At 56.9% G+C, this 20948-nt stretch overlaps 1 protein-coding gene across 10 annotated transcripts; it reads left to right on the top strand.

Annotated features, from left to right (window-relative positions):
* PEAR1 (platelet endothelial aggregation receptor 1) lies at nt 1-19961 on the top strand. Of its 10 annotated transcripts, XM_071220119.1 has the most exons (28): nt 1-133; nt 4752-4907; nt 5570-5661; nt 5935-6067; nt 7617-7728; nt 8827-8944; nt 9317-9423; nt 10136-10240; nt 10490-10590; nt 11388-11480; nt 11737-11980; nt 12675-12792; nt 13005-13141; nt 13227-13439; nt 13725-13899; nt 14029-14149; nt 14951-15114; nt 15211-15313; nt 15443-15589; nt 15800-15925; nt 16768-16896; nt 17012-17140; nt 17308-17520; nt 17741-17829; nt 17931-18069; nt 18242-18316; nt 18406-18654; nt 19132-19961. In XM_071220119.1, the coding sequence occupies exons 7-28, from the start codon at nt 9326-9328 to the stop codon at nt 19281-19283; spliced, it is 3120 nt and encodes a 1039-aa protein (XP_071076220.1). In that variant the 5' UTR covers nt 1-133; nt 4752-4907; nt 5570-5661; nt 5935-6067; nt 7617-7728; nt 8827-8944; nt 9317-9325; the 3' UTR covers nt 19284-19961. The 10 variants fall into 10 exon arrangements, with proteins under 10 accessions (XP_071076220.1, XP_053771492.1, XP_071076219.1 ...); XM_053915517.1 differs by lacking the exons at nt 5570-5661; nt 5935-6067 and adding an exon at nt 8256-8371; XM_071220118.1 differs by lacking the exon at nt 8827-8944.
* The last annotated feature ends 987 nt before the right edge of the window (nt 19962-20948 follow it).

The raw sequence follows: 20948 nt of genomic DNA, 5'->3' as shown, positions 1-20948 counted from the left end.
CCCCGCCCTGCTGGCCACAGCCTTCGGCTCCCGTCGCTCTGTAGTCGGGCTGAAGCTCCACGCAGACCCTCGTCCCATCCTTCACTCTGGTAGTCCGCAGCCCAGGCCGACAGGGGGATGGGACCCTAAGCAGGTGAGTGATTGCACCCCCCGCCCCGGGGGGAGGGCAGGTGGACTCTGAAATCCCCTCTGAATTGAAGTCTGAGCCCCCAGGGTGGGGAGTGGCGGCTGAGCCTGAAAGAGATGCGAAGGGCTGGATGTAGTGGAGAGGGGCCCGAGGGGATTGGGGTTGCCTTGCAAAATGAAGCAACAGGTACATGACATGCAAATAAGGCAGCTTCCCGAGCCCCTGCTGCAACTGGGTGAGTCCAGGGCAGCCTCCAGCTGCTTCCCGTTCCCAGGGCTGGAGGGACAAGGAGTACCAAGTCCTCTACTTGGCTGAGGGGAGCGTTCAGGGCACCCACAGAGCATCCAGTGGAGTCATGGCTGCTAAGTTGGAATCTGCCCTGTTCCTTACTACCTGTAGGACCTTGGTCAGCTGCCTCACTTTCTCATTTCTAAAAGGGGAATAATAATACATAGTGCCTACCTCATGGGTTGGTTGTAGGCTTGGATGAGGAAAAACATGTCTGCTGGCCAATGTTTATTAATAGGGTTGCCCTTCTCCCCTCCAGGAGAAGTGTTTGAGGAGGATGTAGACAAGTGACCCAGGTTTGCAAGTTCCTGTCACTCAGAGGTTTGCCAGTGTTGAGGACTAGGATATTGACCGAAGGTCTCAGGCACCTGGGTCCTCATAAACCCCCTGGGCTTGGGATGAATTGAGGTAGTGCTAACAGCAAGACCGGTGTAGTGTAGGGCAGGTGACGTTACCTGGGGACAGGTCCAGATCCATGAGTCCAGGCCCGAGCAAGGCCATCCCTCACCCTCCATGTCCAGCCTCCAGTAGTGGACTCTCCGCTCTCCTGGCCCTTTATGAATGGCCTGTCCTGGGCCTGGGCGGAGATCCCAGTCCCAAGGGATGGGAACAGCTTGTGCTAGCCTGAGGTTCCCAGGCTCAGCCAGACCTCAGCTCCAGGAAAGATAGGGCAAGGCGTCAGCTCTAAACCCTGGCCTAAGCTGGGCCTGTTCTCTGAACCCCATCCCACCCCATTTCATGACCTAGGACCTGTGTGTGTGCACATGTGAGCCAGAGTGTGGGGGAAGCTCTCCCATCTCCTGTCATCTGTGCTCTGCTGCTGCCTCTCCCACTTCTGAGGTCTCTCAAAGTCTACCCACCATACTTGTTGCTGCAGTTGGGGCCTCCTTCTCTGCCACCTAGGAGCTGGCTTGGTGGCCAGGCTCACCTCTCTGTCTTCCTCTCTTCACTGGGAGGTGAAGCCCATGGTTGGCATGTGTTTCTCCACTGTCCCCACCCCTACCATTCCCTATCAGACTTTCCCAGAGGAGGAAACTCCAGGCAGCCCCATCCACCAATCGGAAATCTGGATAGAGATAGAGGTCACTGGGCTGCTGTTTGCCTCCCCCATCAACATGTGCTGCTGGGAAGGGGCTGGGATCCTACCCAGCCTCTCGTCCTAGCCTTGGAAGCCTGAGAAAGAGGACTCCTGAGACACTGAGGGGCTCTGCGGCCCACCCTAACTGTGGGGAGAGTGTTGGCTCCATTCCTGGCACATGACCTTTGGGGAGAAGCCAGCAGGAGGAAAAAGATAAGGCAGGGAAGGAGAAAGACAGAGATATAGAGAGACATAAATATGGAAACAGAGAAAGAGGCTTAGAGACTTCTGGAAGCAAAAAGGTCCAGAGGGGGAAAGAAAGCCAACTTAGAAGAACAGAACAGAGACCTAGAGAAAGAATAAGAAGGATGGAGAGACAGAAGGGAAGACGGAGGGTCAGAAGACCAAAAAGAAACCACAGGAAGAGAAGGACCTAAAGAGGCTGCGCGGGCTGGTCCAGACCCAGTTGGTTGGCTATATGACCTCGGACAAATTCCTTAACCTTCCTGGAGTATTTCTTCATCTACAAATAGGGAGCATCCTAGCTCCTACTTCCAGGATGGCTGAGAGAATGAAAGAAGAGGATCTAGCCCACAGGATGTACTTAACAAGGGGGCAGTGATTGGTATTACAGCACCCTGTATGGTAAGATAGCGGTCTCCAGGTAGGAACAGCATATGGGTGAGTCCTGGGGTCTCCTGGGTCCCCTGTCCTGCCAGTCCCCCACACAACCCTCAAAGTGGTGGCATCTGGATCCTAGTCCCTCTGTTTGGAAGGAGGTGTGGATGGACAGTGAGGAGACACTGTTCCTGTGCTGGAGGTGCCACCCCATCCTCTTGAGGTGACTCAGTGCTGTACTCTGGCACACTCAGCCTCCAGGAACATGGAGGCCAGCCCTGGGGGACTCTGGCTGGAGGCTGGAGGGTCAGGCCTGGAGCCGCCTTTCGCTTTGTAGCATTGGAAGTTCTTTCCGGAACTCCAGCTTTCATCATCTTGCCAATGTATCTTGAGGGCCTGGAAGGAGGGCCGGTTCTGCTGTCTAGTGAGCCAGGGAGAAGCCACAGCCTCCAAACATATCTCTCTCTCTCTCTCTCTCTCTCTCTCTCTCTCTCTCTCTCTCTCTCCCCCTCTCTCTCTCTCCCACTCTCCACAAAGTAAGATCAAGCCTTACTGGAGTTGGGAGGGATTTCAGTCTATTAGCCCACCCACCCCACACAAATGTTTAGTTACTGCTGGCTGCTGCCAGGCTGTCTGGGTGCATGCAGCTAGGTGCTGGTGGTGCTGGGGATGCTGGGGATGCTGGGGAGAGGAAGGCAAAGACGCGCCCCGACCCCAAGGAGCTCTATTCCAGTGGGGAAGACAGACCTGAACAAAAACACAATGACTGTGGGACTGGAGCGAACACCCGGTGGGCTGTCACCCCACTACTGAAGCCTAGGAGAGGAGTTAGATTGGGGGGCGGTGTCCAAGCCTGGTGGGAAACCAGACTCACAAACCAGCAGTCACAAGTGGGGTCTCATTACCGGATCAGCCCATGAGATTGAGGCCTTCCAGGGGCTGTGAACTTCTGGGTTGGCCTGGGTTAGTACCACATGTCCCCTGAGGAAGGGTACCGACGCCAAGCCTATGGCTGAGGTCTCCAGAAGTATTGATCCATGTCCAGTTTGAAGCTGGCCTTGGGGCAGAATGTGGAGAGAAGAACAGCCCAGGTCTCCTTTCGGCCAGGGTACTGGGGGGTCCCTGTGGTGACGAGCTCAGGGAGGAATGGATGAGGTCTAGAGCCACTGAAGGGCTTCCTGGAAGACGCCGGCCTGATGGGTAGGACCCGGGCATTTCAGCGGTGGCCTGGGCAGAGGTGGCTCATGTGATGAGAGGCATCTGGTGGAAGTGGGTTGTCCAGTGTGATGGGACAACAGGGGCAGAGGCCGTGGAACTGGACATCTGGTGGGGCTTGGACACCCTTTTCCTGTGGTGTAGGGAGCCCCAGAAGACATTAGAGAAGGGTGGTGGGTGGAGCAGAGCTGCATTTTCTGGGGGTGGCAGTGAGCACCCACTGGTGGTGGGCCAGAGGGGAGCTTTCCGTCGGAGCCAGGGTTGCTCCCTGGCCTGTGTCACTCCAGGGGTCACTGTCTACCTACTGCCTTTTTTTTTTTAATTTTCACCTGAGGACAGTTTTTCATTGCTTCCAGAGAGAGGGGAAGGGAGAGAGGAAAGGAGAGAAACATCGATGGCTTGCCTTCTGTATGCGCCTAGACCAGGAATCGAACCTGCAACCTTTTGGTTATGGGATGCTCCACCCAACTGAGCCACACCAGCCAGGGCTGCTTTGTTCTTTGAAGGAGAATTTTAGTCCTGTAGTTGCCTCTGACAACCAGCCAGCCCTTGGGCAAGTCAGTTTACCTGAGACCCCATGGTCTCTCCTGTGAAGTGGGAATAACTGTCACTAGCACCTAAGAGTGGTGACGAAGGTCAGGACAGGCACTGGTGGCAACCTCCAGTAGGTGTTGAGATGTTTGGTGAATCAGAATCCCTGCAGTTTCCCTATTTCCTGATGAGTAAACAAGTCAGACAGAGGACCCTCTGGCTTCTGTTTCCTGAGCCACAGAGAACACAAGGCCTGCCCCTCACCCCTGCCCTTTTCCCGCCAGGCCTCTGCACATACACGCAGGCTTCCTGTCCCTCCATCTGGCAGACGGCCTGGTGTGCTGAAGGCCTGACTTGGCTGGGTGTAGAGGGCTCTGTGCGTTCGTGTGCAAGCATGCACATGTGTGCCCTGAGTGGCGTGTGGAGCTGGGTCAGAGCACATCCGTGTGTGGGTAGCGAGGGGGAGTCTTCTAACCGGGTCTCACTGAGTGCGGAGGACTAAGGGACCCTATCTCCATGGCAAAGATAAGTTAGGAAAGGACAAAGAGAAACAGACGTGGAGACAAGGAGAGAGACAGAAAGGAGAGATATAAGTCAAGGCAACCTTGGCACCAAGCTAAGACACGTGGCTCAGTGAGCGGGTTGCGGCTGGAGTTCAGCTTCCACCTCACACTCAAAGGCAGGTTCCCTAGTGCAGTGAACGTACCGCACAGCTCTACACGACAGCCTTGACATAGGAAAGGAAGGACGGACAGAGGCAGTAAGAGACAAGAAACTGATGGGGGAAGAAAAAAAGGAAGAAAGCAGAGAGTTTTGATGAAGAAGAAGATAAAAGGCAAAAAGAAAGAGGCAGAGAGCCTAAAACTTGAGAGTTCTGTTTCTGCATGAACACAGGTCCCCTGAGCTGCCTCTGGTCTGAGGCTCTGTTCCAGGTGGTCACTGGGACCAGCAGTCCCAGCCCTCACTGAGTCCTGGGAGATTCGGAGGGAGGAAGTAGAGGCTCACAGGACTCAACTGCCATGCCTGAAGTCACATAGCTTGTGACAGCTGGTAAGTACCAGAACCTCTGGACTCCGAGATGGGAAGGGGAGAGAGAGAGAGAGGACACAGAGGCCAGTGGAACCAAGCAAGGGGTTGGAGGTGGTGCTCAGGCTGAGGGCTGGGGAAGCAGAATCCAGACAACTTGCCTGTCATCCGCCTTTGGCTTGAAGAAGTACCTGGTAGTAAGTCCATTTTTCTGGGGGATCAGGGCAGGCCCCTCCCAGTCCCACTTCCTTTCTCTCTCTCAGCATCTAAGTCCCCATTCCTATTCCTGGATCATCCCGGGGGTTGTTCAGAAAAAAAACAAGAAACAGCTTCTCCTGGAATTAATGCACAAAGGGTATAACAGTGCCAAGGGGCATGGTGATGGGTGCAGGACCGAGACAGCTAATGTTAACTGAGCATATTATATACGGGCTCGAAGCGCTTTATCTGCACTAAGTCGTGCATTAGTCTGCACAACCACCCTACCAAGGGAAGTACTCTTATCCCCCCGTTTTACAGATGGGATTCACGCCCAGGCTTGAGTGGGGGTGGGAGGGGATGCAGAACTCAGAGGGTACCCTTTGCTCTACCACCTGCCAGAGAAGAGAAGCTGGGAGGGACGGGTGAGGAAGTCCCTCTTGCTGCCTCACTTCATCAGTCCCACTCTTGCTGTTTGTCTTCTATAGAAATGGATCATCTGTCCGCCAGGAACTGTACCCCCTCCCAGAGGCCTCAGACCCATTCCCCTCCTCCTTCCTGGGGCTGTGGCACAATGAGGGTAGGGGACTCCCCCCTGGAGGAAATCGGGTTGAGCTTGGAGAAGAGCAGGGGAGGGCGAGCTGGGTTGGGCCCTGTGTAGGCTTGGGGGTCAAGAGGGCATGGGTGCCGGGGGGCTGTGCAGACAGAACCGAGGACTGGGGCCTGGCCTGGAGCCCAGCTGCTTTGCATCTTGAGGTGGAGGAGAGATTCTTGACTGTAAACACATCCCGGTTCCCACGCCTCTGATCTCCATTCTTGCTGCAGCTCCACCCCCATCCCCTCCTCCCACCAGGCTTCTCCTCTCCCCATAACTGAGGCTATTAAAAAGAGATGCAAAGCCCTGGGATTCTAGCCTGGACTCCGAAAAGACTGGAATCATTGGGAGGCCTCTGCCAGCTCTGATACTACTGGCTGTGTGGCTTTGGGCAAGTGACTTACTCTCTCTGTACCTTCTTTATCTGTAAAATGAATACTAATACCTGCCACAATGGACTGATACAAGCTTTAAATAAGATGATCCATATAAATTGCTCAGCACCCTGCCTTACTCAACACAGTAGCCAATGTGTGGGGTCATGTTATCTTTCTTATTGTGAGGGAAGGTGTCTGGGTCCCTTAAACCAGAGATACAGTGGAGGAAGGAGATTAAGTGTGTGTGTGTGTGGGGGGGGGTGCTTCTGTGTGGGAAGAAGCAGTAGGGGATACTGGGGGCACATCTCAGTGAATGAATTGAGGGCCCTGGGGGGGGATGGGGTACCAGAAGTTGTCTGATTTAAACCCCTTGAGGGGCTCATGTAATCACAAGGGACCAATGCTGCTGGACTGGAGGGGCTGGGAGAAACTGGACCAGGGCCTTAGGTCCTATTGCCCTGCAGGAACAAAGACTCCAAAGGCAACAAACCTGGGAAGCCAGGCTGGGGCTCTGGGCTCTTGACCAGGCCTGTGCTCTCTCCTCAGGGGCGGAGGCAGGTCAGGCCAAACCCTTCCTCTCCCCATCAGGCTCCCCATCTCATGTCCCCCCTCCCTGCTGACTACCCACTGGTCTCCCAGACCCCACCCTGGCTTCCAGCCCCACTACCAAACAGCTGACGCCTCCTCTGAACTCCAGTCCTACCATGAAGCCCTTTGGGAAAATAATCTCCCCACCCTCCACTCAGCTACCTTCTGGCCATTAGAGCCTAGCTATCCTCATGCTCCCTTGTCCACCTCCAGATCCCTCTGAGCCCCCAGGTGAAGCATTTCCTCTAGAAGTGGGTTGGGAGGAGGTGATGGTGGGAGGGGGCTGATGTGAACGGAGGACGGAGGACGGGCTTCCTGTGGGCCAGCAGCCCAGTCTGCATGGCCCCTCCTCCTGTGCCTCTACTCAAATCCTTCCTGCTGCAGGTTTTGTCTACTTCACTGAGGCCTCTAACTGGGGACAGATCCTGGCCCGGGGGCAAGCCCAGGTCCTGGTATGGTTGGAGATGAGGTTTACCCAGGGATAATCCTGGATCCAGACAGACAGCGTTCCAGCCTGAGGACAGGGCTCCCATGCCACGGCTACAGTGGGGGTCCAGCAAGAGGGGAATGTGGAAGGAAGAGATGTGTGGAGGGCTCAGGGTTCTGCCCATGGCCCTGGCTGCTGAGCAATTGGGGGAGACAAGGAAGAAGGGCAGCTGGAAGTATACGGCGCGAGCTCTGGGCCTGGGAAGGCGGCTAGAGCAGGGAAAGGGCAGAGGGTGCAGTTTTGGGACATTGGGAGGAGCCAGCTTTGTTTGGGAGGGGGAGGATAGCATGTGTGTGGGAGGCTATGGGGTGGTGCACTGGGACAAGCTGTGGGATCTGGAGGACACTACTGCTCTCTGAGGACAGTACTCTTGAGCCCCCACATCCACCTTCTGAGTTGAGGGCAGTGGGAGGATGGAGCCACCCCCATTCTCTGCTGCCCTCTCCTAAATACATGCATTCCAGCTAGTCTTGATTTCCTGTTTTCAGGCTCCCGGTTTTGAGCACCAGGATTCCCGAGGACACTCTCTGGCCTCTCTGGCTGAGGCCACGTTGCCCAGCTCACCTGAATTTCTCAGGTCCCAGGATGCCCTAGGGCCTGGTGAGTTACTTCTAGTGAGTTACAGTAGGAACTGAGGCCTGAGGGGAGGAAGCACAAAGGCCAGACGTGGAGATGTGCCTCCAGGGAGCTGCCATGGGGACAGCTAGCCAATGGTACTACTACTGCTCTGCGGGACTGCAGGGCTCTAGGGAAGGATTTGCAGGGGGAGGGAGGCACCTGGGGAGGATAGGTGGGCCTTGGGCTGAGAGGGACATGCCTGCTGGGGAGCCTGGGTAAGTCAGGGAGCACATCTCTTGCTCCAAGACTTGGAGGGAAGGAGTGCAGCCCCGACTGGAGCTGAGAGTAGCTGTGGGGCCCCTGGGAGTGTGTGGGTGGGGGTATGGGGTGGGGCAGGCATCAAGCATTCCAGAGATACTCAGGGGTATAACGGGCCAGGAACCTGACCTTCCTGCTCCAAAATCATAAGCAGATGTGGGCGCCCCAGGGAGGCGTAGAGCAGCAACCAGGGAAACTTTTAGGAACTTTATACATGGAATCTGAAACCAGCTGTGGGGGTGGCCACTCAGGAGCAGAACAGACCCATCTGAGTCCTGACCTGCTTCCCACTCACTGGGTGAGACTAAGGATGGAAGAGATAGAGAGGAGCCCATTTCCAAATGGCTGACGGGGCGGCCAGCGGAAGGTGGGTGCCTCTCGTTAAGCCTGAGGCCTGGTTGGGGGCCTACTTGGGTGATAGTGCCTGGAGTTGGGTATAGTGATGTGCTGGCAAGTGTTTAACAGCCAGCTCGGTGTGTGTCTGTGTGTGGCTGGCCTGGGTTCATTGGTCAACTTCCATGGTATAAATAATCCCCCATGCCTGATTTCAAGCTGCTAATGTGACATCAGGAGTTGGGAGGAGATGCGCACCATGGTTCTCGTGGGACCGTATGGGCGATGCCAGTACACCAGTGGGAGAGGGGTCTACTTCAACCCTACCCAACCCTACCTACTCCCATTCCATACAGCAGGAAGCCCGCAACTACATCAGGGTAGTTTGGGCCTCTGCCTGCATACATCCAGTAATGGGGAGCTCACCACTGAGGTTGCTGATTCCGTTACTGAGCTGCTTGGACTATTTGCAAGTTCTTCCTTCCGCAGAGCCCTAGTCGGCTTCCCTCATCACTTCCCCTCACTGGCTCTAGTTTTCCATGTTGGTATAAATGTCAAAGTGCCCTGGGAGGGGCTGAACCGGGGACTGGGGACTCAGAGATAAAAGGTACTGGTCCCTGCCTCTAGAGGTCATGGTCAGGGAATGGGCATTGCACCAGTGGTGTGGGGAGGGGGATGGTGCTGGGGGCTCCATAAGGGATGGGTGGGGCAGTCTGGTAGTGGGGGTTGAGGAGCGGAGCAGAGAAGGAGAGGTGGCACTTGGGGCTAGACCTGGAAAGGTGAGGACTTGAGGTGAAGAATGAAAGAAGCAGTGGGAAAGGCTCAAAGGCATGCAGGGCACCGCCCAGGCAGGGATGAGACCTGGGGAGCTGTGGCCAGGGGAGTCCCCTCTGCTGCCACCCCTGTTCAGGTCTTTGCAAAGATTTGGTCCTCTAGGCTTGTGGCTGCAGTGCCCTTCACCGGCCATGTTATGTCGCAGGCCTCTGCAATGTCGCCACCTCTGTGTTCCCTCCTTCTGGCCCTGGGCCTGGGGCTGGCTGGAACCCTCAACCCCAATGACCCCAATACCTGCAGCTTCTGGGAAAGGTGAGAGGGGCCCCGGATGTGCCTTGAGGGCTCCAAGCCCCCAGTTCCCCATTCTTCCTACTAGGGCTCCTGTGTCCGGGTCTTTCCCTTCCTCTCTCCAGCCTTCACCTCCCTCCTTTTTCTACTTCTGCTTTCTCTGCTCCCCTCGCGGGCTGCCTCTGACTCTTTCCCCATCTCTGACTTTGCTTCAGTCTCCATCCCAGCTCTGACCCTTCCTGTCTTTCCTTTACCCAAGTCCCTTGGTCCCTGTGGGAGGCTGGCTGTAGGACAGAGTACACGGTGGCCATTTACTATGTGGGGGACAAGCAGAGGGACCAGCCCAGGGGGAGCAAAGAGGGCAGGGTTGGGAACCAAGACCTGGGGCAGGATTTGGCCAGAAATGCTTCAACCCATGTCCATCAGTTGGGCCCAGAGTTAGTTCTCGCTCAATCTCCCTGCATGGGAGGAGGCGGAAGGAAAATTTGACAGCTCTGGTTCTATAGGGTGAGAAGGGGCTCTGATGGAGGGGGTGTCCCGGAACTATTCTAAATCTAGGAGGATTCCTTCAGATTGGGGGGCAGGATGGGAGTCCATCCTAGCCTGGGAGGAGCAAGCCCAGATGTTGGGGTGGTGATTCCCCACGGTGGCCAAGCCTCACACCCCTGCTTCTCGTGGCATCTGTGCCAGCTCAGGCCTCTCCCTACCTGAGCCTCTGGCCTTTTCTGTCTTACAGCTTCACCACCACCACCAAGGAGTCCTACTCCCGTCCCTTCAGCCTGCTCCCCTCAGAGCCCTGTGACCACCTCCGGGAGAGCCCTCACACCTGCCGGCAACCCACGTGAGCGGCCCGACCTCCTCTGTGGGCAGACGGGCTGCCCCTGCTCCTACACACCCTCATTCTCTTCTCAGAACCTTTAGAGTTTAGAGGAAGCGTCTGGCCTCCAGGCACCGAAGGGGTAGAGTGTGCTCTACTCCCTCCCAGCCCAGAGTGTGGGATAGTGCCCCAGGCCTCCCACAATGCTGCACTGTGTGAGGGGGGCACTGGGGCCTCAGTAGGGAGACTGAAGGCCCTTCTGGGTCTTCCCAGGGTTGTCTACCGGACCGTCTACCGCCAGGTGGTGAAGACGGACCACCGAAGGCGCCTGCAGTGCTGTCGGGGCTTCTACGAGAGCGGTGGGGTCTGCGTCCGTGAGTTCTAGGTGGGGCCGTGGAATGGGAGGGACCTAGCTCGCCCTTCCTAGTCCTTCCCTGAATCTACTAGGGCAGGGCTACTCCTCTCACCTTTGAGTTTTCCCCTCTCCTCTCCCTCTGCTGGCCTTGTCCCTAAGGCCACAGTTTTGGATTCCTGCCTCTGTCTCCAGCTGACCCCGTGTTTCTCCCATCCCCTCTCTCCATGTCCCTCAGCAGTCTCTGTCCCTGCATCTCTGTCTTTCCAAGCCTCTCCCTCCGTCTCTGGTTTGCCTGTGTCTCTGTCACTGTGTGTCTGGAGTCTCATTTTCTGGGTCTGCCTCTGTCTCTTCCTGTCCCTGTCTCTCTGTTGCTATCTGTCTCTGACTTGTTGATGTTCAGTCTCTTCTGCCTTTTGCCCTCAGCACCCTGAAGCCCCAGACGGGCCTGCTCAGCCTCTCTCCCCTTGCCTCACCCCTGGCCCATCATCAGTCTGTGCCAAGCCTGACCTAACCCGGACCCCCACTCTCTCTCTGGATAGCATCCATGTCTAATTGCTACCTGAGACCCTCTCCCCGTTTTCACAAAGTGCTTTGAGAATCTCACAGAAAGGAGCTGGGCAGCCTGGAACCCTCGGTCCTTGTCAAGCTCTGAGCTGAGCTGCTGCCCCTCAGTCTTTCTGCATTTTAGAGGCAGAAAGGCTGCTCAGAGAACCCCAGTTCCCTGGTGGGGGAGGAAGATGGGGTGAGGCTTCAGAGAATTAGGGTGGGCAAGGGCAGGGCTGCAAGCCTCTTCACACTCCCTCATCTTTGCTCCAGCGCTTTGTGCCCAGGAGTGTGTCCATGGCCGCTGTGTGGCACCCAATCAGTGCCAGTGTGTGCAAGCCTGGCGGGGTGATGACTGCTCCAGTGGTGAGTGGCTGGTGACTGCAGGGCCCCTGGCACACCCTCCTTGCCAGGGCACAGGTGCTTAGGACCCCAGAGCAATTATCCGCCGGAGCCCCATTGGGATGTGCACTATGCTGCTTTTTCCAGAGAAGTGGTGCAGAGTTTGGGCAGAGCCAGACATAGGCACGTGTGGGGGCTGGGAGACTGAGTCAGGGATTAACTGGAGGCTGAGAAGGGGTGAGACCCCTGGTGGCCCCCTTCTCCCCTCCTCATCTCACAGATTGTGCCCCAGGAGTGTGGGGGCCACAGTGTGACAAGCCCTGCAGCTGTGGCAACAGCAGCTCCTGTGACCCCAAGAGTGGGGCGTGTTCCTGCCCCTCTGGCCTGCAGCCCCCACACTGCCTGCAGCCCTGCCCCCCTGGCCATTATGGCCCTGCCTGCCAGTTCCGCTGCCAGTGCCACGGGGCACCCTGTGACCCCCAGACTGGAGCCTGCTCATGCCCTCCAGAGAGAACAGGGCCCAGGTATGTAGTGGGGGACAAGCACACTAATGGGGTCACAGGCATATGTGGGCATATGAGGGGATTCTGACAGGATTCCAAACGTGGGGATGGACTCAGGGGGCCAAGACCCTAGACCCAGCTCTGCCACTCACTGGTTGAGTGACCTCGAGCAAATCATTGACTGTGAGCTTGCTGCTGGTCTGTGCGGTGGCAACAGTGTTGTCCCTGTGGAAAGGTTACTGTGAAGATAACACGTGAGAGCATGTGTGTGGAAGCATGTCATAAAGTGGGGCTAAGACAGGGGCACAGAGAACCCTGTTGCAAGGCAGGGCTCTGGGAGAGCTGGGGAGTCACAGGAAGGAGAAGGTTCACCTAGCTGGAGACCTACCTCTGGAGCTGAGAGCTCCACACAGGCAGAGGCTTTCCCCCAGAAACAAAAGTATGAGCAAAGGTGGGGGGCGGGGCAGGGTGCGTGGGCTGCTCACTTCCCCCACCTGGTGGTGCTGTGTGGCTGCCATTAACAGTCCTGGAGATTTTTGCTCTCTGATACCTGTAGTCCCCAATGGTGGTGGTGGCGGGGGGGCGACATTCACTGAACCCTGAAGTCAAACCTCCCTCTGGGAAGGATCTGTGAGTGGGTTGGCCAGCCCTTGGAGGCAAAGGGGAGGTGAGTACTGCTTGTTCACGCACTGACATCACCTGCTTTGCCCAGCAGCTGTGACGTGTCCTGTCAGCTGGGCACTGTTGACTTCTTCTGCCCCAGCACCTCTCCTTGCCACAATGGGGGTGTTTTCCAGGCCTCCCAGGGCTGCAGCTGCCCACCTGGCTGGATGGTATGAATGGTGGATCTGTTGAAATGGGGTGGGAGTCTGGGGGCATTTCTGTGGGTGGTTCTCAGAAAGGCTGTGAGCTAGGTTTATGTGAGTGGCTGGGCTCTGTGGGCCCTGGAGAGGTCTGAGGGCTCTTGGTATGGGAGTATCAGAGGGTCCTGTAACCATGGGGAGTGGATCGGTGCCTGGGGCTCTGTCACTTTCTCACTCCACAGGGCACAATCTGTTCCCTGCCCTGTCTGGAGGGCTTCTATGGATCCAACTGCTCCCAGGAATGTCACTGTCACAACGGTGGCCTCTGTGACCGATTCACTGGGCAGTGTCGTTGTGCTCCAGGCTACACTGGAGATGGGTGAGTGGCGTTCACCAGGGCGGAAGCGGTGGGGAGCCGACCAGGAGGGGTGGGTGTAGCCAGGCTCACTCAGCTGGGCTCGCAGGTGCCGTGAGGAGTGCCCCGTGGGCCGCTTCGGACAGGACTGTGCTGAGACGTGCGACTGCGCCCCCGGGGCCCGCTGCTTCCCAGCCAATGGCGCATGTCTGTGCGAACACGGCTTCACTGGGGACCGTTGTACCGAGCGCCTCTGCCCCGACGGCCTCTACGGCCTCAGCTGCCAGGTGCCCTGCACCTGCGACCCAGAGCACAGCCTCAGGTGGGCCGCGGGACACTGGTCATGGACTTAGGAGGCCAGTGGGAGAGGCCTTTGGTGCTGAAGCCTCCGGAATCACAAAAAGCGCCAGGCACATATCCAAGGGCGGGACAGATGTCACAGGAGGGAAAAGAAGGGCCTTGGGGACAGAGAAGTGGGGCGCTTTCAAAACAGCACCGAGCTATCCTTGTGCCCCCTCACTCGGCAACGCGGGCTGTCCCCCACAAAGGGGTCCGAAGGTCAGCCCAGGGCCGCGGCTCAGAGCACACCGCCCGCCTCCGCCCGCAGCTGCCACCCGATGAGCGGGGAGTGCTCGTGCCAGCCCGGCTGGGCCGGCCTTCACTGCAACGAGAGCTGCCCGCAGGACACGCACGGGCCGGGCTGCCGGGAGCACTGCCTCTGCCTGCACGGCGGCCTCTGCCAGCCGGACAGCGGCCTCTGCCGGTGTGCGCCCGGGTACACGGTGAGGCGCGCCCTGAGACCTGGCCCCGGGACCGCGGCGGGGGGCGGGGCGGGGGGGGGGGGGGGCGCGATGGGTGGGGAGGTGAGGCAGAAGAGCCGCTCCCCTAACTAGTCCGCCCACTGCCTTCAGGGCCAGCACTGCGCTAGCCTCTGTCCGCCTGATACCTATGGAGTCAACTGCTCCGCACGCTGCTCCTGCGAGAACGCCATCTCCTGCTCGCCGATCGACGGCGCTTGTGTCTGCAAGGAAGGTAATGGGGTGGGTCGCCGAGAGGGGGTAGTTGGGGGGCTGGGCCAGGAAAAGAAGGGAGGGTCTAAGGGCAAGAGGGAGGCTGCAGGGTAAGGGCGGAGCCACTGGGCAGCAGTGGACCATGGGAAAGTGGCCAAGCTACTTCCTTCCTGGAATCTCTGCTTTGCTTTTTCTTAAACTGCAAAAATCCCAATCATTCTTAAAGGCCCAGGCCAGAAGTCCCTTCTTCGGTGAACACTGTTCACCCTCAGTGATACAGAACCACAAAATGGCAGCACCGCGGAGGGCTCCGACAGCTAGCGGGGGGGGGGCGGCCGGGGGGGCGGCCGGGGGGGGCGGGGGGGGGGGCGGCCGGGGGGGGGGGCGGCCGGGGGGGCGGGGGGGGGCGGCCGGGGGGGCGGGGGGGGCGGGGGGGGGCAGGATGGCAGTCTCTAGGCTGGATTCTGAAACAGCTGTGTTTTGCCTGGCTAGCTGTCTATTATGTTTAACAAACCTTCAGTTTCCAGTCCCCACTGCTCCCTATTGTCTTACACATGATCAAGATAAATCCTTTAGTTAACCCCCTTCATTTTTCAGAAGAGGCAACCAAGACCCAGAATGGGGTGGTGCATGGCCAGCAGCCATTTAGCCTCTGTGCCATATCTAACAGTTTATTTGTTTGTCTCTTGTATGGGACCATGAGCACCCCCACTCCACCATCCAACTCATAACACAGAGTCTGGCACAGCCAATGCCTGGTGTGTTCTCACTGAGGAGGGGAGCTGAGTCCCCATGCCTACCTGCAGATCCCTCCCTCTTCCAGGCTGGCAACGTGGCAACTGCTCGGTGCCCTGTCCACCTGGAACCTGGGGATTTGGTTGCAATGCCAGCTGCCAGTGTGCCCATGAGGCAGCCTGCAGCCCCCAAACTGGAGCCTGTACCTGCACCCCTGGGTGGCACGGGGCCCACTGCCAGCTCCCCTGTCCAGTAAGTGCTCAACAGCCTGCCTGCCTGGGGGTGGGGAGGGCGTGGCACCCTAGCCCTTAGTGACTAGTCTGCCCTACTGTCTACTCTCTCTCAAAGAAGGGGAAGTTTGGTGAAGGCTGTGCTAGTCGCTGTGACTGTGTCCACTCTGATGGCTGTGACCCTGTTCACGGATACTGCCAGTGCCAAGCTGGCTGGACAGGTGAGCGTTCTGGGTGTCCAGACCCCAGGCCCACTGTGGAGTTGGTGGTGCATCTCCTAGGAAATGTATCCGGAAGAATCCCTATGGAAGGGGAGAGAGCCAGGCTCACCCTACACCTCTCTCCCACAGGTACCCACTGCCACCTGCCCTGCCCTGAGGGCTTCTGGGGAGCCAACTGTAGCAACACCTGCACCTGCAAGAATGGGGGCACCTGCATCCCTGAGAATGGCAATTGTGTGTGTGCACCTGGATTCCGAGGTCCCTCCTGCCAGAGACGTGAGGCTCCCTCCTCTCCCACCTACCAGCAGTGTGGTGAAGTGCAGTGTCAGAGGCCAGAAGCCTCCACCCTACCCATCTTGTTTTCTCCCACTGATTCCCATCCTTGTGCCAGTTACCGCAGTAGGAAAGAGGGAGGGAGATAGTGGGACCAAGGGTTTACTGAGGGTTGGCCCCTGCCCCCAGTCACCAGGAGCGTCTTTCTTCCAGCCTGTCAGCCTGGACGCTATGGCAAACGCTGTGTGCCCTGCAAGTGTGCTAACCACTCCTCCTGCCACCCCTCGGATGGAACATGCTACTGCCTGGCTGGCTGGACTGGCTCGGACTGTTCCCTACGTACGTCTCCTCCCCTGTTCCTGGGTGTTAACGCCTCTGGACCTACCCTGATGCAGTCAGTTATATAAACAATATAAAGAAATACTTACTGGGTATCACCTCCATTCTGGGTGCTGAGGGTGCAGCAATGAACAGGTATGGAAAAACAATTCCTTGCCCTTCTCCGTGGGAGGCCTAGGAAGAGCAGGGAGTCAGGGAAGCCACAAGTTCAATTTTGAACATGTTCTTCTTCTTCTTTCTTTTTTTGCACTTTTCAAAGTACTTGTTTATAAATAAATTGTTGCCCGTGGCTTCTTTCTCACACAAATACATGAACAACATCATGGAAAAGATTAGCCCAAATCAACCAAGCGAGATAAATTTTGGAAAGGGGAATGAGAAGCTATTACTATGAAATAGGCTGGGTGTAAGCTCATCAGCAGGCAGGTGAAGAGTTTTCCATAGAGTTCAGAATAACTACTATTAGATTATTCCCTAATGTCAAATACACAGAAATTGTGCCTTAAATAGTGTGGACATTTATGTCTGTCGTGTTCTAAAAAAGAAGTCCAGAGCTGCACCACGCAGGGCAGCTTGGCAGGCTTCTGTGGCCTGGCCCTGCTGTGCTGTTCCGAGTGGCCGTCAGATAGCTGAGTGTAGACTTTTAAGTCGGCAGCTGGGCACGTAGGTCTGCAGATCAGCATTTACGAGTCATCGGGTGTAGATACTGGTCAAACCTTGGTGTCCTTGGGGAGACCAAAGCTGAGGGGCAGATTTCAGTGATGCTGGGTGCTGAGAATTCATCTGGTGTGGGCGGGGCAGGGCTGGGCTCGCACACCGGACAGGTGCCTTGTCTCCTGCAGCGTGCCCTCCAGGACACTGGGGAGACAGTTGCGCCCAGCCCTGCCAGTGTCACCATGGTGGGACCTGCCATCCCCAGGATGGGAGCTGTTTTTGCCCCCCAGGCTGGACTGGACCCCTCTGCTTGGAAGGTACCAATAGAAGGGGAGCTCCATGCCCCTGTCCCCAAGTCAGCCCTGGCTGAAGGAGGAGACTGCAGTTCCTGGCAACCTCTCATCCCCGCCTACCTCCTTGGCTCTCTCCTAGGCTGTTCTCCAGGGATGTTTGGTGCCAATTGCTCGCAACTATGCCAGTGTGGTTCTGGAGAGACATGCCATCCAGAGACGGGGGCCTGTGTGTGTCCCCCAGGGCACAGTGGTGCCCCCTGCAGGATGGGTGAGTTCCTCTCTAGGTCCCCATCATCCTCAGGGAACCAGGACACAGGTATCTGGCTGGGCCTCTGCCAGGATCTAGGCCCCTCATCTAGAGGTCCTCCCATGCATGTCCCCCAAGCTCACTATCAGAGCCAAGATGCTGTCTTGAATGACTGCCCTACCCACTAGGAAGCCAGGAGCCCTTCACCATGATGCCTCCCTCTCCAATGGCCTATAACTCACTGGGGGCAGTGATCGGCATCGCAGTACTGGGGTCCCTGGTGGTGGCCCTTGTGGCATTGTTCATTGGCTACCGCCATTGGCAAAAAGGCAAGGAGCACCAACACCTGGCAGTGGCGTACAGCAGCGGGCAACTGGACGGCTCTGAGTATGTCATGCCAGGTGAGCTGGCCTGGGGGAAGAGGACACATCCAAGTGGCTGCTTATAGGCAGGGGGCTTCTGTGTCTCTCCCTGGACCCAGAAGATGGGAAGTGGAGGGATGGAGGGAGGAAGGGAGGTCAGAGGGGCTGGTTACTTATCCCCTGGAACATAATAACATTCTCAGGCTCAGGCCTATCTCTGACTGGGTGGGTCACCCTGCGTCTGTGTCTGTTCTTGCAGATGTCTCTCTGAGCTACAGTCACTACTACTCCAACCCCAGCTACCACACCCTGTCACAGTGCTCACCTAACCCCCCACCCCCTAACAAGGTCAGTGCTGGGGGAGGGGTACACGGTGGAGGTAAAGACCTGCTTCTCTGGAAAGTTCCATCCTTGCATGTCCCTCTCCCTTTCCACCCCTCCCCTATCAGGTTCCAGGCAGTCAGCTTTTCGCCAGCCTCCAGGCCCCCCCTGAGTGGCCCGGTGGAGCCCATGGGCCAGATAGCCACGCCACCCTGCCTGCTGATTGGAAGCACCTCCGGGAGGCCCCTCCAGGGCCTCTGGATAGGGGTAGGAGCCTGGAGGCCAGGCCTCTGGTGAGGGTGGGTGTGTACCGCTCAACGTCCTGCTCCATCTAAGTGTATGCATCTGCAGAAGGGGGCTCTGGGCACCAGTTTTAGAGGGGGCTTGAGCCTGGAGAGAGGGCCAGGGGTCTGACTGGGCATTGCCTCCTTCTCCTCAGGTAGCAGTCTCATGGACCGTCGCTACAGCTATAGCTACCGCAACAGTAATGGCCCAGGTCCATTCTACAGTAAAGGTATGGCCATGGGGTTGGGGGGTAAGGGGTGGGGTGAGGTTTAGGAGCCAATGCCTCCCCTGAGCCTGAATTCTTTTTTCTATCCTCAGGGCCCATCTCTGAAGAAGGGCTGGGGGCCAGTGTGGCTTCCCTGAGCAGTGAGAACCCCTACGCCACCATCAGGGACCTGCCCAGCCTGCTAGGGGGCCCCCGGGAAAGCAGCTACGTGGAGATGAAAGGTCCTCCCTCAGGATCTCCCCCCAGGCAGCCTCCTCAGCTCCCGGACAGCCAGAGGCAGCGATACCTGAAGCCGCAGAGAAACAGTGGTACCTATGAGCAGCCTACTGCTCTGACCCATGGTGAGCTCTCCTTCTCCACAGGGGCAGGAGCTAGAGAGGTAGAAAGGAAGAAGGGACAAGGGAGGTAGAAGGGGAGAAAGGGACAGAGAAAGAACATGGAGGCAGCGTGATGTGGCAGCAAGAGCAAGGCCTTTGGGGGCAGACTTGGGCTCAGACCAGGCATGATGTTTGGGAATCACAGTGCCTCTTAGGGCCTGAGGCTGAGGATTTGAAGTGGTGGTTGTATAGCACCTAACTTGTGGAGCTGGCACTGAGAAAAGTGGGGAACAAGGCAGGTGACAAAGTGTCCTCATATCCTGTGAGGTGGGCGGGTCAAGGTGGCCTCTCCTACTGGCAGGTGAGGAGCTGCACCACCTGCACAAACTGCCCTGTAGCCAGGCACCAGCCCTCTGCCTTTGGGCAGAAGAGGCTGGAGAGGGGAGTAGTAAGATGGGGAGGAGCTACCTCCCCCTCCTTCTGTCCCCTCTCTGTCTCTAGACCGAGACTCCGTGGGCTCCCACCACCCTCTGCCTCTGGGCCTGATCCCTGGCCACTATGACTCACCCAAGAACAGCCACATTCCTGGACACTATGACTTGCCTCCTGTACGGCATCCCCCATCACCCCCACTTCGGCACCAGGACCGCTGAGGGGCCAAGACGGTGTGCAGAGGCCAGGGCACCTGTTCTTGCTGCCCAAGGTTGAGGACAGAGCCAGCTGTACCCTGCAAGGAGCAGGGACAGTTCTGGCAGGTTGTGAATATGGACATGTTTGTGAACAATTTTAATAGAAGAAGTGAATGGAGAGATGGAAACCTGGCTCCCGGTTCTACACTGGGACGCTGGTTGGCAGGAAGCCTGCATTCCCCTTCCCTAACCCACTGCTCCTGAGGGCCACCAGGGCATGTATGTATACATAAACTGGTGGGCTGAATGTTACTGGATAACTCTGATTTCATATTGATGTAAAATGTATATTGGGAACCTTTTCTGTGCACTCTTAGGCTGGGCTCTGTGTGTGTGCGCGTGTGCATGTGTGCACGCGTGAGCTTCTGTGTGTGTGCATGTGCTCTCAGAGGGGTACCAGGCACAGGTCCTGTCCTGCAGCCCTCACCATTTAGTAGAGAGGGAGCTCAAAGACAGTTAACCTTGGCAATGGTGTCCTAACTGGTTCCCCCTGCATTCACTTGGCACGCCTTCCAACCAACAGCTCCAAATACAAGCTGGTTAGGTTGCTCCTGCCTGAGAGTCTTCATGGGTGCCCCATTGCTACTGGGCCAGAGTGAAAACTGTCAAAGGTCTTAATTAAAGGGTCTTCTGGCTGTCCTATCTCTGTCTTCGGCTTCCCCTTGCATTGTGTTCGCTGCTCCAGTCATACTGGCATCTAGGTCCTCCTTTTAGCCATACTTGTTCCTGCCACAGGGACTTCACACATCTGGAAGGCTCTTCCTCTCCCACTCCCCTGTTAACTTCTACTTGTCCTTCACATCCCCTCCTCTGGGAAGCGCCTCTCTTTAACAGCACCGATCACAGCTGTATTCATTCACCAGATGGCTGCAGAAGACCTGCAGTGTGCCAGGCACCTCGTCCTGCAGTATGTTGCTTCTTTATGCGATTCTTTGATTCATTTCTGCTTCCCCCACCAGAATGTAAGTTTCCTGAAGGCAGGAGTCCTGTGTTTATGCTCAGCATTGGTTCCCCTTCCCACATAGTAGGCACCCAATAAATGTTTCCTAAAAGACTGCGTGACTGAGTGAATTAAAAGTACCGGTGACACTGTGGTAAGTGCTCAGACAGATGGGCAAGTTGCATGTTCTGAGAGTTAACAGACTACACAGGTGGGAGCCTTGCCCCAAACTGACATTTTTTTTAAAGATTTTATGTATTTATTTTTGGACGTAGGGTAAGGGAGGGAGAAAGAGAGGGAGACAAACATCAATGTGTGGTTGCTTCTTATGCCCCCTACTGGGGACCTGGCCCACAACCCAAGCATGTTCTCTGACTGGGAATCAAACCAGTGATCCTTTGGTTCACAGGCCGGCACTCAATCCACTGAGCCACACCAGTCAGGGCCCAAACTGGCGTTTTTACAGGGGAACAGCAACAAGCTGAGAGGTGGGAAGGGCTGGGGGGTGGCATTGGGGCAGTGGAACTGAGTGGGGTGTGGAGGCTGGAGGCAGGAAGGCAGACAGGAGAGGGTATACCCAAATGGGAGCCCAGCAGGGTCTGGACTACCTGAGGACTTTGAATCCAAGGTTACTATAAAGCATTACCAGCCTCATTAACTCATCAGTAGATCAACTAAGTTCCCAGACC

This window comes from Desmodus rotundus, chromosome 12 (genome assembly GCF_022682495.2).
Source record: "Desmodus rotundus isolate HL8 chromosome 12, HLdesRot8A.1, whole genome shotgun sequence".
In the NCBI taxonomy this organism is placed as follows: Eukaryota; Metazoa; Chordata; class Mammalia; order Chiroptera; family Phyllostomidae; genus Desmodus; species Desmodus rotundus.
This window is presented reverse-complemented; position numbering and strand designations above follow the sequence as displayed.

Coding starts and splice junctions, on each gene's coding strand:
- PEAR1 (XM_053915516.1), top strand. CDS start 9,326: ATGTCGCCACCTCTGTGTTCCCTCCTTCTGGCCCTGGGCCTGGGGCTG. Junction 11,981..12,674: donor CCAGAGAGAACAGGGCCCAG/GTATGTAGTGGG, acceptor TTTGCCCAGCAG/CTGTGACGTGTCCTGTCAGC. Junction 15,115..15,210: donor ACTGCCAGCTCCCCTGTCCA/GTAAGTGCTCAA, acceptor TCTCTCTCAAAG/AAGGGGAAGTTTGGTGAAGG.